We start from the raw sequence: 17,392 nt of genomic DNA on the forward strand, positions 1-17,392 counted from the left end.
GATATTTTGCTATGATGCTCCGTATCAGGATGGGCTTCAGTTATTTACATGGTGATACAGCATACATTTGTGTTTCTGTGGCGTGATGACACAAATATCAAAGCTTATTTGACTGATCTAGCTGATTGCAATGAACAGTGAATGGCTTTTTAGTTATTCACATTACTAATGATTATCTAATTGAAAACTTTCTTTTGTGTAATTATCTTCCAAGATTCTGTTTAAACCAAGTATTGAATAGAACACCCTCGATTCCACTGCATCTTACATTAATGCATTTTACCGTCATTTCAATAGATTCTGTAGCTTTTCCTCTCGAGAAGAGGTGCTGCGGTTTGTGGGCAGATTTGATTGGCAGGTTAATTAGCGAGTCCTGACCTAACCTCCATTACAAAAATATCTGAGTTGAATTCATCACATTTGGTCCAAGAATTTTTCCAAGAATCCGCTACAGTGTGTTTTGATCTGCTGTTCTGCACATGTATAGAAAAAGCTTTACATGCCATGTTCTAAGATTTATTTCCCAAAAAGGGTGAGCAGTTGTAGAATGCAAATGAACTGCAAATGGTTAGATTTACAAACCTTCCCGTAACCCCTAGAAACCCTGCAGCATATTTGAATTTGCACTACACATTAACATGTTATATTTTATAATATTTTATATATTATATAATAATATTATATATTTTTACTTTTTCACTCAAGAGAAGTTGGCGTTGCTTCATATATATTTTACATATTCTCTTCACAGGATAAAGTTCGCACAGAGAGTTACCGCGACTTCATGTACCGCAACCCTCAAGTGTTCAGAGACAAGGTGAGCCATCTGAGCAAACGCAAATAGATATGTGTAATAATGTGTGTATACAGTATGTGCAGGGTAGCTGGTTTAATGTACAGCCAAGTGTATTAACAGAAATAGGCTTGTGAATTGTGCAGGGAAGACATTAGTAAGGCGATGATGTCTGATTTAAAACACAGTGTGACTTTATTAGCACCTCGAATGTCGACTGCAGAGCGCTGATAAGAGACACATGCAATCGTCCACCAAGACCCTACCCCCCCCCCAAAATAAAAACCTCACCCCCACCATTCTCTTTTCCATTGCCTTTAGTTGCAGGAAGCAGTGGCCTGTGTCATGACCATCCATTATATGGGTGGCTGCTGGTTAGTGCTGCGATGAGGCTGTGGAGGAGAAAGGCAGGCTGTGTTGATGGGAACGTACATTATCCCTGTCAGAGGGAAACATTCGGCAGAGAGGGAAGTGTCACCTTCTACAGGAAGTGCTAGATGGAAAACAAAACAGGATATTCTTGTTTCAGTACTGTTAAGATGAGATGGTACAGAAAGATGGAGAAAGGAGCGAGGAGTTGTGCGGTGTGTTGTGTTCTGTTGTGTTGAGTCAGCAGTGTGTTGCCGACCCTCTGTGAACCAATAAAGGCAGCGGGATGCTTACAGGGACAGCAGGTAGCTTTAAATAGAGCCACATTTAAACACAGTGATACATATAGATGCATATATAGTCTTTGCAGCTGTGCCTCAGTCATTTAACCCCAGTTGGGGATGAAGATGAATAGAGTAATGGTGCTGAGGACGAGCTCAGCGCACCTAACAAACAGACCATTCATTTGTATAAGTTGACCGCCAGATTTAAGTGCAGATGTGGAAGCCAAAGCAGTTAAAAGTCACTTGGTAGTTGAAATTCATAAAATCCTTCAAAAAAATCTCCCAGCCTCTGCGACAATGTTTGTACATTTTTTAATTTTCCAACAAAGTAACGTGAATGTAATGCCATTTACCAGCTGAAGCGCCACATTATTAGACGACTTTTTAAACGTTGCATGAATGCAGTTTATTTGTAGCTCATCAGATCTCATCTGATAATGGCCTTTGGCTGAAAAGTCATGCTTCTGATAAATTTCAAAAGCATATTGCATAAGCATATTATTCCAGTCAGAGACGTATGTTGCATTTCATACTCTCTCCTGTCTGCCTCTTCACTGTCCAACTGTCCTACAACAGGGAAAAAATAAATCCAGACAAGTTTTTTTTTTTTTTGTTGTTTTTTTTTTACCAATTGTTCAAAAATTTGTTTGCACGAGACGCTTGTAATTTGCCAACAAACAAACTGGTGGGTGACAATGTGAGAAGAATCTGACCAGCAACCTTGCTCACACTGCAACATCAGCAGTTGAATTTTATACTGATGCCTGAATTAATTTTTAAAGGGTGTGGAGTACAAAATCCATGCTTCAGGACTCTCACATTACTGGGGGGTTTGGTAACACGTGCAACATAGCACATTTCTGACCCTGCCACAGCTATTAGTGATGCAAGGTGGGCTCAGAGGTGAAACAGGCTTGAAAATTTCAACCAGATAGGGTAATGAAATGCTACTTTACAGCTATTTTTTTTAGTTGATGCATTAGATTGTGTAGGTCAACATATTCTCCCAATTAATAGCTGTGTGTTATTGATAATTCTTCCAACTTCAGGCTGTGTGTTAAGTTGTTCCTCTCTCCCGACCCCCTTCGCCTACCGTCCTGCAGGTGGTGCTCGATGTGGGCTGTGGGACTGGCATACTGTCCATGTTCGCTGCCAGATCTGGGGCCAAGAAGGTCATAGCAGTCGACCAATCAGAAATCATCTATCAGGCTATGGACATTGTCAGGTGAGACACACACTCTGCAATCAATCCCTTCTTTTTTGTCTCTCTAATAAAGGCAGGAATCTCTCGCTCTCTCTCTCTCTGTCTGTTTGTATTTGCCGAGAACCATTCATCTAGTATACATCACACGTGGTGAATGTGTTGCTGCGGACCCAAGGGAGTACAGTGTTGTATTTCGTGCAATTTGGACACGCGAGAATTATTAAACCTTGAATAAACTACAGTACAGCGCGAGCCCCCGCTGTGCAACAGCAAAGGTGGAGTAAACTGGCAGGGCTTATATGCTCCAATGTGGTAACGAATTGTTAAACGGAGTTAGAAACGAATGTGTTGAAACGGAGTTGTAAACGTTTTATGACGTTCTAAAGAAGTGCTGAATATCTAGCAGTAACTCCACCATTGTTGTTTTGTTTCCATATTGTTAATGCTGTAGGTGACACCAATGTGAGACGCACATTTTAAACAAGTACTTCAATAAAAAGGGCTGGGAGGCATCACATCGGCCCCTGCAAAGGGGCACTGCACTAGTGTATTTAATTGCCTCAACTAAAATACATTGGAGGTTAATGGAATTTAATTTATGGCGCTTACAACAATGACAAATTTAATTGTAAGTCTTTCAGTCAGCAGTTAGAATGCTAGTAGATTAGCTCGCTAGCGGTAGTGCTAATTTATCTATCCCTGTCAGTCATGTGACCCTTGCCTTGTATGTCATAGAGTTGAGACTTGGGCCCAATTCCAATGCCCAATATGTCTTTCAGGCTCTTGCACTATTGTTTGTCAAAACAGCAGTTGGCTATTAAGAAAAAACTAAAATTAATAGTTGTGTAATAAGGCGATTGCTTTTCTCCATCTTCCATCTAAAATCTATGAAAACATTTTTGTCTTACAATTTTAACATCAGCGTTGGTTTCCATGCTTATTTGTTTACCGCTCTTCTTCTCCTCTTATAAGGCGGATTTGCTGTGATTTTTCTCTCACTCTCGCTTTCGGTTTCGCCTGGTAACCCCCGTGTTTCACATCACAACGCTGTGAACTGTGGGCAGTTCACTCAGGCAAAGTATGTAGAAATGTGGACTTACGAAAAGGGTTTAAAAAGGGCTGAAAAGCCCTCGCGCACTTGACGATTTGACAGTGGGACTGCCCTTAGCCCTCACAGACTTACCGGGAACATGTCTCAATAAGTCTGTGAGTGTGGACATTGGGATTGGTCATAGATGGGTGTGCAGCAGAGGATTGTGGGAATCGAGGTCTGTGTGACCTCCAGCCACGTTTTATTTGTTGCACCTGGTTGATTTCAGTAGAGCTGCTGTCAGTCATCTGGGCATAATGTACATAATTTACACCTGCGGTCTAACTCATTCACCCCTCGCCTCTTCTTCCCTGCAGTAGCTTCAGTCCGAGACCTACAGTCTCTCTCTCACTCACACACACACACACACACACACACACACACACAAACATGTAGATGACCCCCTATTGGTACCTTGTAATACAGTCCTCAGACCAATTTCATGTGCTGTGTGTTTTCAGTTTTCCAGCAGCTGGTTCTCCACAGTGGAGTCATTTACCTCCACCAGAGTCTCTGCTGTCCCTACGACTACCTGCAGCCACTTCCTCCTACACTCCCATGCCTCTAAAATGCATTTTTGAGTTAGGGGCCATTATGACTGCTATTATTACCGTTATGTAAGAGAATGTCGTATAAGCAAAACAACGGGGTTTGCTGAAGGAAAAGGACGTTTTAATTTTACAGCCCACTGACTCACTGTTGGAGTGCGTGTTGGCATGCAAGCTGCGTTGCAGGTTCGCCAGCGGTGAAGATTCAGCTAAAGAAAGATGTGTAACCCCTCCCCCCAACACACATGCATACAGAAACACACTCATACTCTGCCCTTGGGTCCCTTTTTAAATGTTTGGGTTGCCTGGGTTGTGATTTTATAGCTCTTGTTTCTGTATGTGTGCGTGCGTGGGCAGCGTTTGTGTGTCCGTCACTTCTTCTTGATGTTAATATCAGGATTGTAATTAAAGTGGCTCCTGTTGGTTAAGCAGGAGCATCCATCTCCTGTCTTCACGCCGTTACCGAAGTTTAAATGAAAAGCTAGACGTGACTTCCTTCCTTCACAGTCACTTCCTTAATGGATAGTGTCTAAATACGTTTTTTTTTTTAATGGCTGGAATTGATGGATTATCCAATAGAAGGCTTTGAATTGTGACAACACAGTCGGGGAAAAAAATAGACAATATATTATGTAGATAGTGAAATTTTAATTGTGATATGAACTAAAGATAGACAAAATGGATGTGGATGTTTATCAATCATTATTTGACTCTGGTCAAAGAATGCTGATAAGCGTTTTACCAGCCAGTAACTATATGAATGTGTGTAATTTAGGTTCACATCCTGTCAAATGTTGAAAAGTTTGTAATCATGTTATTCCAAAACATGATTAAAATAAAAATATTTAAATTTAAAGGGGCTATATGTATTTTTTAAATGAAATGAATCCCTTTTTGATTGCCTATTCGTGAACGGTTTGTAACCTTACATAAAAGTGAACCATTCGCCTGCTTTCTCGGTCACCTGGAACTGCCACTGTGCTGCGTCTTATCTACGTGACGAAATAGGGTTGGATTTGGAGCCTCTTGTCTGCTGATTCTGAACTCTATACACAGCGACAACACAGCAGCACACAAAATGGAGTCTTCTAACACCTAAAAACAACACAACACAATATAAACTCCACATAAGAAAAAAATAAATATATAATATATGTGCTGAAGCTGTCATGCCAAATGAGAGTTGGCTTTCATCCTAACGGACAGGTAAACTAACACTACTGCAAAGCACGTGAAATAGATGTTGATTTTGTGCTTTAGTTGGCTCGAGTTAGATAATATTAGCTTGCGGGCTAACACCGACCAGTTGCTAACATTATTCCGTGCAAAATACAAAAGTTATATGGCTTGTCAAAGTGTTGATTTTAGCCTGCAAGAAATGATTGAACAGTACAAAGCAAATGTGGAATGGTTTGTTTCTAAAACCGATAGTGATGCACAGCAGGGGAGCCAGCTACATTTGCATGGACTGGCATTATTTGCTTCATAACATTCAGTTTAGATTTATTTTTGTTAAACCAATACTCGGGGACACAGCTTCTTTGCTGGTCTCAGTCGTTGTAACTTACGTGACCCAGATAATATACAATAATGCAACATAATGGTGCAGGACAACAACACAGTGGAAGACCCATTTAGTACACTAACATTACTTACTATGGTCTAACTTTAATACTAAAATGTGGCAACAATCTCATTTATATTATTCAGTGTAGCTCATTAACCATTTTTGTTGTCATCCATTTTTCTGTGCTGACATTGCTGAGCCTCTCTGATGAAAGATACGAAAATAGTTATTGAAAAGCTGTTAGCTAAATTAAGTCAGTGTAACGTTATCGTGCAACAAGCATGAATTAATTTAGCATCAAGTTGATAAAAATATTACTGTAACGTTGCAGTGGGAGTTTACCTTAGTTTCCAGCATTCTGTGTGAGGCTGTCTCAGGTGTTTCGGGCTCTGTTTTGGCTCGTTCGTGAGTTTGAGCATGTGCACGGGCTTGCAATCTGAAACTTCACCACTAGAGGCCGCTGAAAACTACACATGGCCACTTGTGATTAAAATGTTTTTATTTAGTAATTTTTGTTATTTTTATTTATGTTACAGTTCTTGTTTAAGTCATTAAAAACTATTTCTTTCCATTTTATTTTTTATTCTTAATGTACATTCTGAAAACATATTTTCCCCAATAAATTGGTTATGGAAAATTTAAACAATATTGGAAATTTTGTATCTTTAAAGCTATGTGAGGTAATGTATGTTATATTTGTTGACTACCTACCTGCATGCACTCATAGCACATGAACATGTGGCTTTTTAGGTTGGCCCGACGGGGAGGAGTGGGATTTTTTAAATCTAGCTGTACGTTACGTACTCTAGCTTTAATATCTAAGTAAGTAAGTAACGCGTAACAAAATTATGAGGAAAAAACTAATTTGTATGACAAAGGCATAGATCCACTGTCAAAAGACAGCAATTATTTTCAAACACTGGTTCCCTATGATGAAATGTACAACCCCTCTCTCACACACACAAACATTCACACACCTACAAAGCCGCACAGATACTGACTCTCTCCCCAGAGTCTTGACATTGTCCTCTAAATTACCCCAATAATGAGATTACAGTGTTTCCCTCTTGTGAAAGGTGGAGGCGGTGGGGGGTTGTGGGTGAGGGGTGTGTTGGATTCTGGGAGGAGGTGATAGCGGCGGTAGCAGAGCAGCAGAGAGGGGAAAGACAGTTCAAGATAAGGATCGCTGCCACAGAAATGCACTCTGGGCCGCTGTGAGTAATTGTTCTGTCCTCTGTAACATTAGCTGTCATGATAATGGAATATTCACAGAGATTGATACCCAGACTGGCCGGTCTGAAATGAAGGATCATTTAAACAGCAGCACTGGTCTTACTGTCCCAACCTGAGACTGACACCTTTTCAGGTGCACAGTTACAGTTTCTACCCTCTCACACTTCCTACATGGCTCAGGAAAAAATGGAAATGTACTGTACATGATAAAGAATATGGTGATCTCCAAATGTTGACCAGTTTAAAAATTGCCCAAAAATATATGGAAATTGAATTGAAAATTGATTGGTGCACAGTTTTGATATATAGCTAGATATATACTTTATCGATTTTTATAAAGTTTGTATAAATGTGCCTGATGTTCAAGGCTTAAAGCTGCACTTATCATTTTATTTAATATTAACAAGGGGTCAAATGACTATGTGTGAAAGGGGTCTCTCTCTGGATGAACCTACAGAGAATCGTCGCCTGACTCTGCAGTTCCTCTCAGCTCTAGGGAGCGTTTCAACATCTTTCAGCATATTGTTTTGGTTGTACTTAGTGTAACTGTTTACCACACTGACCGCTTTTATCAATTTCATTTCCTCTTGTAGTATGCAGCTGTTTATATTGACAAAACTCAGATAACACCACTGTACGGTACCTGCACACCACCAAACAGCAGACAGAAAATGTTGATGACCAGCTAGTGAACATAGAAGAGTATTTAGCAGCTAAACAATCATATATTTACATCAGAGTTGGTAGACACTGGACCAAAGCTAATAGGAGAGTGAAAATTGGATTTAAAATTGTGTGTTTCTAAGTCCTCTGAATCATGCATGTTTCCTACAGGTCTAACCAGCTGGAGGACAAGATCACTCTAATCAAAGGCCGAATAGAAGACATCAGCCTCCCTGTGGAGAAGGTGGACATCATCATCTCAGAATGGATGGTCAGTACATTTGTACACACTCACACACACTGTAGCAGTTTTATTGTGGGAACACAGGAGTGTCAATCAGCATTCTACTCCTAAATCCTCATATAATCAGTAAGTGAAAAAAAGTGATTGAATCATTAAATGCAAGTATCAGCTGTCTAGATTTTACCAGTGCGTCTCTATCTCTGTGCTCCTGTTAAGGATGCCACAGTGAGGACATTTTCCCACAGTTTATAAACTTGTGACAATGCCAGTGTTACTGTTTACCCTCGGACATTTTACAAGAAAATATATTCGTCGATGACGCTTAATATCTGTAGAGCAATGCTGGCCGATTTGGCAGCCTCACACCTGTGTTGCGCTTGAAGGTGTGTGTAAATCAGAGGTATTGCCTCTAGATGCTGCCACCTTCATCAGAAAAAGTTTACAGATTGCCAGAGGTGTAATGCTACATGTTTAAATACCGGAGTGCATTTATGGCATGTGCGCGGTTAAATTGTGGCTTGTTCCAAAGGTTATGTAACCTCTGTTCTTACATTAGCAAGTTTAGATACATTAGTCAACTATAACTAGACCACACAATCAAACGTTGACTGACTTTGTGTATGGTTTCATCATGTTGAGAATATTAAGCTGCAGTCAGCCAAACATTTAGCTAAGTAGTATTAGGAGATACCATGGCTATAGTAGGTTGTAATTAATTAATCACCTTACTTAGTGTGCAACAGACAAGACCAGTCTTTCCCATATGTTCATTTATTTGTGGCGGCCCGCCACAATATCAACGCTGACCACCACAGATTGATTTTCATTCTTTTTTACTAGGCTTATTTAAAATTATATTTGATTGCAGAGCGCCATAGCGTGTTCGCGGAGCACATCCTCTCGGGCCGTCCCTCTCTCTCTCTCGCTCTCTCCCTCATCAACACAGCTGCACGCTGTGAATGTCGGAGACTCAGCTTAAAAAAGTTATTAGCAAGCATGTAAGTAGCCTAGCTAATAAGGAGAGCTAAGTTAAAGTTAGAAAACACCTGGGTTTTTGAGGCTAGCACACTGTATATGGCAGGTAGTCAATGTCGACTGCCAGCGTGGTTTTTAGTCACTGATAATTTTTTGCACATACATGTATACACCCAAAATGTAGATGACCACCTTAATCTCCGATTGGTCCCTTACCAGACAGTCAGTGTGCAGAATCCAAGGTGCCAGCAGCAGTGATGCATGTTTTAAACATGGCTTAAACGGAGCTAAACTCGACCATGAGCTCCTCTGAATACCTAACCAAGAAGAGCAGTCTTGCTTGCCTTTGATGCCCATTTATCAGGGAGATTCTCTGTGGCGATACAGGCGGAACGGCCAAAGTTGAATGCACCGCTGAAGTCATCCCTAATTCATGAGCATCCCGTAGCTGTACCCCTTCCACCTCCCCCATCCATCGTGAAACCCCAGGGTCACAAGAAAGGGTCGCCAGCCAGAGCCTTCCCGTCCTCTCACCAGGGAAATTGAAATTCGGTGGTTGACATGCTGTTGGAACGGTGAAGGATAGGGGGCGTAATCTCTGATGACACCAGCTCACAGAGCGCTAATAAATCTAAGAATTCTCCAGTCACTTCTCGTCATGGCTGCGATGGCAGACATATCTCAGAATGGCCTGAACTTCAAAAGCTGCCCTCCAATATGCCTGTATAAAATGGAAAAATGACAGTTGTCACAAGAGGAGACTTTCTGCCCAGTGTGAATGGCTTTAGGCTGTATTAAACTTTATTCAGCTTTGTCTTATAGCCAGCTAGTGTCTTATTATCTCAGAGTGATTCTGGAGATGTTCTGGAGATCACTCTAGTATCACATTTTTTATTTCCATTTTTTTCCTCAGAGTATGTCATATAAATCAATGGTGCAGTGATTTTCAGTTTTTTTGTGACATATACAACTTCTTTGTGAATTTTCCACATCATTGCATGTGTTAGTTAGAAAAACTGTTACCCCTCGAGCGTCATTTAATCATGACATGATAGAAAAAGGTCTTTTATTGAGTAACATTTTTATTACAACAATGTGACTTTGGCTGTTCTGTAAATAAATGTGTAGCCCCATATTCGCATTTGCCGCAAAAACAGTGACACCATGGAAACAACAGGTGTCACCAGATCAACCAGAACTGAAATATTAAAGGGGCATTATGAAGTTTCCAGCGGTTACTTCAACGTTCCCGGCTCAGAGGCAGATCAACACCGGCTCCGTAACGTTACTTCATTCAGCCTAGCCGGCCCGCATTCTGCACAGTCCTCCTGGAATATAGACACGCAGGGAGACAGCTTCACAAAATATACTGTAAACTCAGTTAAACCCCTACTGCAACGTTACAGTATTAGTTTTATCAGCTGCAGGTTGAACTAATCCATCCTCGTTGGTGGAAAGCGATATAACTTTACACCAGATAACATTAGCAACTGTTCAGCATTAGCCGGTGAGCTAATGTGACTTTCTCTGTGTTTCTCCAGCTTTACTAATGTTCACTTTGTTCTTACTCGACATCATCTGAACCTGTTTGGTCTGATGGGTTTCAGCACATAAAACTTTTTGTTGTTTTGTATCCTTACGTGGAGCCTGTGTTTTGCTGTGAGCCGGTTGTTTTTTGGTGTTAGTGGACTGCATGTCGTTAGCTGCCGTGTTGCCGCTGTAGTCTGAGAGAGGCATGGGAGCGCGCACAGAGTTGAATCTGACCCGGAGTCCCCACATTAAAAGCAGAATAGTGTCTGATGCAAGCAACGGAGAAAACAGGCGTGTGCTTCATTTCTGAGTTTTAGAGCCCATTGACAATAAGGCAATGAAAATTGTATTGATTTCATTGAAGAACTTACATATAGTCCCTTTAAGGATTATAACTTTTGTCCCACTTGGTTCATCCCTGCATTAAACAGAAATGATTATTTTGCAAATAATGGAAGCAAAACAACATTAAATGCTGCATCGTTGTCACATTGATCAGACGTGCCCTTAATGCATGCCTCTGGTGTTGTTTGTTCCTGTTCAAAATACACGCGCACAAACACACACACACTGATTCGAGGCTTGCTAAGGCCTCCAACAGAGAATGGTCACAAATTGGGTCAAAGCAATGGCAGGGCTGCATTGGAGGGAATTAAGTTACTAAAAATAGATTAGCATCCACCTTTTCTTCTCTGCAGAGAAGCCACTTGTTTAGTATGCCTTCCTCTTGTTTGTTGGAATATAGGGTTGACAAAATAAAAAGGACAAAGACCCGAACTGAAAATGTAATACTTTTGACGCAGCTAAGTAGAAAGTATAGTATAGTAATGTGGTGAGTCTGTTGTCACTGAACATTGTAATTAATCTGAAATTTGTAGAATTAATAGGCCTGCAAGTCCATGCTCTATGGATCAGAAGAGAGGGGCGTGCGCTTACTGTGGCAAAGAAAAGCATCAGTACATAAAAAAGCAAAACAAGTTCATTCACTTATCATCCCGTGTGTTGTGATTGAAAATGTTGTTCTCAGGCCTGGAAAGTAGTCTATATTGAGTGGCAGCTTATCTTACATTTTCATATTCTGGGTGTACACAATTAACTGACCGCATTGCTCCATAGAATTACTAGTGGTCAAAAACTCTATAAGATACCTTTATATATTGTCCACCAAAATATGTGAATATGACTGGCACTGGGGCAGGATCAGCAAAGAGAAAAAGAAAATAATTGACTGAAGAACAAAAAAAAGCTAAAAGGCACAGTGATTATTATAAAACAAAGTTTCAATTGTTTCGCCATTGTCATATTCGTTATTAATCTTACATAGCCACAAGTAGATAATTTACCTCATCTTTATGCATCCTGCAACCAGCTGTGTTTAAATAAGAAAAATATTATATAAAAATAAGTTGCATCACAGTGGCTGCCAAAATCAACACAAAAAGAAAGTTCCCTGTAGTTGATTTAAAGGAGCAGATTTATTTATTTTTATTTGTTGTTCACCTTTAATGGTCTTCAGGTAAATGCGAGAATCCATAACATAGTCCCTAAAGCTCCATTTAATCAAACATTTCAACACGACACACAGTACAGCTCGCCCAGTGTAGTGTGCCTGGCGAAGCGGTCCAAAAAACGATTGCTGCTCCCCCTCCGCGTAGCAACATTATTAGTCACCTCAGTAAAGGTTCTTACCTAAATTGCGTTTGACGCAAAGCAGAAAGGTGACACCCACTGGACTTTCTAGTTGTGTTCTGCACACAACACAAAAACCCACATGGCTCTTGCAGATAACCTTGCAAATTTTATTGTGAAGTAATAGGTTACTTACCTGAAAATTAAGGCTTTTGTGGAAGAGAAACAAAGGATTATATCACTGAAGTCCAGCTGTCAGAGTTGTTGGACCCTGCAGACAGACAGTGGTTACAGGGCTAATAGACAGAGATGAGTGATGAATTTGGTGTATCTGTGGTGGTGGAGAAGGGGGCAAATGAGAGTCTGTCTGCCGTGGCCGTGTTTGAGAGACTGCCTTTGGCAGCACCACTGTCATTTCATAACTCAAAACATTGATCGGTCCTCTTTCTCAGCACATGGAAAAACAAACAGTCCCGGAGCAGATAAGAGACTTGGGGGCTGACAGGGAGGAGGAGAGCTGAATTCTCGAAAGGCTAAATAAAAATTGTCACTCCAAGATCAATCACAGGTGATGGGGCGGCTAGCTTGATGGTACTGCATGTACAAATCTGGACATGATAGTAGACTGTCAGAGGAGAGTTGGCTTTAACAAACTTTTGTTACATTATACAAGAGTCAGCAGAACTGAAGCCTTAAAATCAGATTCAAATTTATTGTATTTTGCAAATGTCGATAACTGTAATAATGTAGACAACATGGCATCAATTAGACATGTCCAACAGCTATAATGATGTTTAGATAGCAGGGAATATTTAAGCAGTGTTTTCTGGTGTAGTCTTGACAAGTGTCATCTCAAGTCGATTTTTCAAAAGTTCAGCAATCGTGTAGAGACTAATCAGAAAAGCTAAAACCCAGAGACCAATTTTTACACTAATAAGAAAAAAAGGAAGTTGTAAATACAGCCAGGAGACATGCTGTGTTTTGACTGGTCTCAGGTCATTCGAATGCTAAAATCTGAACCAGTGATGAAATGTTTTTATGAATTCCATGCATTGGAAAACATTTTGAATCACACACACATTTTCACCATTTCTGCTGTCTGTCAAACCTGCATGTTGTACCAGCTTTGTTGACTCTTTGTAGTCACCATTTCAGAAGTCCTGTCCTTTCCTGCTCATTGCAGACTTGTCTGAAAAAGTGGTGACATAGGACATTTACATTTATTCATTTAGCTGACATAGGAGTCAAAACTATCAAACTGTAGAAAATACTACACCTGTGAGCCCCTCTGCCAAATAACTGAAGAAACAAACCTGGATCTGCTATTTGGTCTAAGTGTGAAATCTCGTTTACAATTCTTTATTATAAAATAACTCGTGGTGCATTGAACACAAACTGATGATACAGAAAGCTATAATAGAAACAAAGTGTTGGCTTTTCCTTTAAAAAATCTTTTACTGTGGATGCTGAACATTTCATCATATAGCGTTTTCTTTAGGTACGTGGTAACTCACCTTGGAGAAACACTCTGTTCAGTATGCTTCATTAAAATGTGAAAGGAACCCTGAACAAGAGAAGTGTCAAAGAGCCCTGTTCAACTTCTCTGCTGTGGAGGATTTCTTGTTACCCACATCTCTGATATTTTACCTTGTGGTGAACATAGTTTGACTACAAAACAAGTATCACTGACACACACATATACACACAAACACAAAATTAGAATCGCTGTGTGCGGGAGAGGTGTAAAGTCAAATTAATGGCAGCCCGTCCTTTTTAGCCTCATTATCAGTGCTGGGAGCCTCACCTGTCCAAGAAGAGGGCGGTAGTCATCAGTCATCCTGTCCTTTAGTCTGACTGACTGTCAGTCAGTGACACATACACAAAAACACAAACACACACACAGAGATAGAGACATTTGAGTATGCACACACACACACACACACACACACACACACACACACACACACACACACACACACACACACACACACACACACACACACAGTGACAGTGCCACAGGTGTGTCCATGTTTTAATGAGGATTTATTGGCTGTACTTACTTCCCCAAGACCTTCAGGAAGTGGTTTCAGCCAGCTGCCTGCGTAACAAAATGTCTGATGCATCTAACGCATCCCATTTGTTTTTGTTTGGTATGTTTTTAGGTAATTTGACATATACAATATTAGGATATTAGGATAATAATTTTCATTTTCACCCAAAAGGCCCAGCTTATTTTAAAGGTTCAATGTGTTAAGATTGTATTTGTAGATATTTCTACTGAAGTTAGCATGCTAACCAGCTAGCCCCAGCCCGTACTGTCTTGTAATTCCACTTTGTACCTCAAGCAGCAATAGTCTGTTACACAAGCTCTCTCAGCTTTTTTAGTCTAATAAATAAACAGAATATACTCTTAAAATATCAAGAAACGAAATATACCTATTGTCCTTATTAAACAGAAAAATACAGCCTTACACCTTCTGAATTCAAGTTTGTAAAATATACTTCACAATTTAAACTCGACAGAAATAAAACAATAACCAAAACTGGTGTGGTTAGTCTTCCCACTGTTCCAACATTTACCAGCTCTAGGTTAGTTGAAATGAACCCTTAATTTAGAGTTAGATGTGAAAATATTTTGGCTCTATACACTTTCGCTGCCTCTCTGATGCCCAACCTATATGAGCTATATCATAACATTTTTAGTCAATGAAAACACAAGAAATTATTAAAGCACCTGATATTTCATAAAGCCAAATTTTGTCAGATTTTTTACTCATATTTCCTCCTGCTGTAGAGATCTATCTAGTCATTCACCAGTCATCCATCTTTTAGATCACATAAGCCTATATTTTCATTAAGAGAATGGCTTCTGTGTTTCATGTTAGTACACCGTCCCTCTGTTTTTATGGTACTCTTATTTTTTTTCACGCTTAGTGAAGCATGGGCATATGGCCATATAGGCAGCCATTTACTTTGAGCAGGGTGGTATATAAACATCCACAATACCATTCAATACAATAAAACTATACAGTATGTATCTAAAATGCAATGCTGCATTTCTCTCATCTCATCTGATAACTGCTCTCTGGTTTAAATAACACTGTTACATGCAGAACATGAACCTGACAAGCTGATGTATCCCTCAAACAGACATCCTCATAAACCCAAACTCATAATCCTGCATCGCTCAGTTGATATTGTTTTTGTGAAGAAAAATGCCTTTTATTGGGCAAGTACACTGTTGAATGAAAGTACATCAGAATTTTTATAGGGTATGTATGAATTCACCGCTATAACCTTTTATTTCACAAAGGCAAAGGCACACACAGGCATTGTTTTATTTTCATCCTGTCGACTTAGACTTTGACCTTAAAACCAAATGAGTTTTCATTTGAAGGTGCCTGTCCCAAAATCCAAACAACAAACGTGTTGGAAACTGATGTCTGTGTTAAATATCAGATTATCTTGTCATGACATCTTCTGCTGACATGATAAAGATTCTCCCCTCATTACAGCTACCAACAGCCTGTAACAGCCTTTATTGATTTACTTAAGAGATGCACCAATCTATAAGTTGGCAACAAGTATCTGAGTTGGTTTTCACCTTGATGAGTCTCTCATATCCAGTTGTGGGCCTGTCAAATTTACACACATGCTGCGTCACACGATGGTTCACTTCATGCGCACAGCGGCATTATCCACGGTTATCCACTGTTTGGCTGTAAGTGTTGCCCATAAAGAAGAGTTTAAACCACAATTAACCATCAGGTTTCTTCAACTAACTCACTCAGGAGCAAAAATCAACCTTTAAACTTGAAAGAAATAACAGTTTGATACTTACCGTGATAATTATCAATATCGAAAGATATTAAACTTTTTATTGTGATAACATTTTTGGCCAGATCGTCCAGCCCTAGATCACCATGAGTGAAGAAGACCCAAAGCAAGCACTTTGTAGTACCTGTAAGGCCAAGTATATTTGGAGACCCATTTTAGCAAACTGTAGAGATTACATTAGAAGATGTGGACACGGTGGATGTTTTCAAGCATGGACCAGGTAAAGCAACAGTGAACACTTGTTGAATAACAGCAAATGCTTGTGCCGGTGCTAATGGGGATCCAAAGAAATAAAGCAAGCAAGACATTTCCATTAAAGAAAAGTTACAAAAATGTTTGCGTAATCTTTAAATTATAGAAGGAACTGCAGTTCCTGGTGAGTTGTGAGATCAATCAGAGGCTGAGCTGTCACGTAAACACACATCCAGACATGGCCGGTACATGCTAGCTTACAGCTAATGTCTGTCAGTCTGTAAATTAGCTGTTTTGTGTAAAAAAAAAAAGATGGAATGCAGAATAGTTCAAGGGTCAAATTCAAGGGGAAAAAAGCGTGGTAAAAATTCATAACCGATACATGCACATCTTTTAAACCATGCTGAATCCTACACTACATAATAACACTTTCCTCAAAGTGAAACTATGCCATTTTCCTTAAACTCTTTCAGGTCTTAAAATCATTTGCATTTACTTAATTAAAATGTTTTACTGTCCATGGAAATTAGTGTAACATCTTCTAAAAATACATGTTGTTCTTATCATTGATTTCAGAAGAGCCACTGCATCTAATAACCTTCTAGCTATCATGCAAATTACTTTGCTGTTAAACTATCTTTCCCCTCTATCTCTCATTTGCATACCATTAAATGGAAACTAGGCTCATATTATACACAATGTACACTCACCAAGTGTTAATACACTAAAGTCTTTTACACGGATGTGTGTAAAATGTTTATGCTAATGTGGTGTCTCCTGATCATAGACTAGTATAGAAGCGGCGTGTTGATGAAGAGATGCTGCCTTTAGTGTTCATTGAAGCATGGAAGTATCCCCCCCCCTTACACACATCAAGAAACACACATTCATGCATGCACACCATCTCCTTTATTTTGCCTTGGCCCTCCTGGGACTGGAAGTGATGATGATCTGCAGTAATTGAGGAAGACGTATGTTGAATGCAGGAGGAGGTACTGGAGAGCGGAGGAAAGTGTAAACTGCTGATGCAGATTTTGTACCAAAACGCCTCTTGGTACCTATAATTGACAGTCACTCAGTCTCCCAAGGGTTAATGGACATGAAAATCTATACATTGTAGCACACGATGCCTTTTTTTCCTCACTCTGCCCCCAGCAACTGAAGATAGAAAAACATTGCAGGAATAATTATAAAAGTAATCTCTGCCGAGTTTATAAAGAATACTCAGGCTTAA

General features: G+C 39.8%; 1 protein-coding gene across 2 annotated transcripts in view; it reads left to right on the forward strand.

The window, feature by feature from the left end:
* The window catches only part of prmt3 (protein arginine methyltransferase 3), a 60,320-nt gene that overhangs the window by 8,335 nt on the left and 34,593 nt on the right, over window positions 1-17,392 (forward strand). For both annotated transcript variants that reach the window (XM_038701504.1, XM_038701503.1), the window contains exons 8-10: window positions 752-817; window positions 2,550-2,671; window positions 7,923-8,022. In XM_038701504.1, coding sequence (XP_038557432.1) covers window positions 752-817; window positions 2,550-2,671; window positions 7,923-8,022 — 288 coding nt within the window. The remainder of the gene's footprint in view (window positions 1-751; window positions 818-2,549; window positions 2,672-7,922; window positions 8,023-17,392) is intronic.

Source organism: Micropterus salmoides, unplaced genomic scaffold, assembly GCF_014851395.1.
Source record: "Micropterus salmoides isolate LMB-PRFRI ecotype aquatic unplaced genomic scaffold, ASM1485139v1 Ms_hic_scaffold_6, whole genome shotgun sequence".
Classification (NCBI taxonomy): domain Eukaryota; kingdom Metazoa; phylum Chordata; class Actinopteri; order Centrarchiformes; family Centrarchidae; genus Micropterus; species Micropterus salmoides.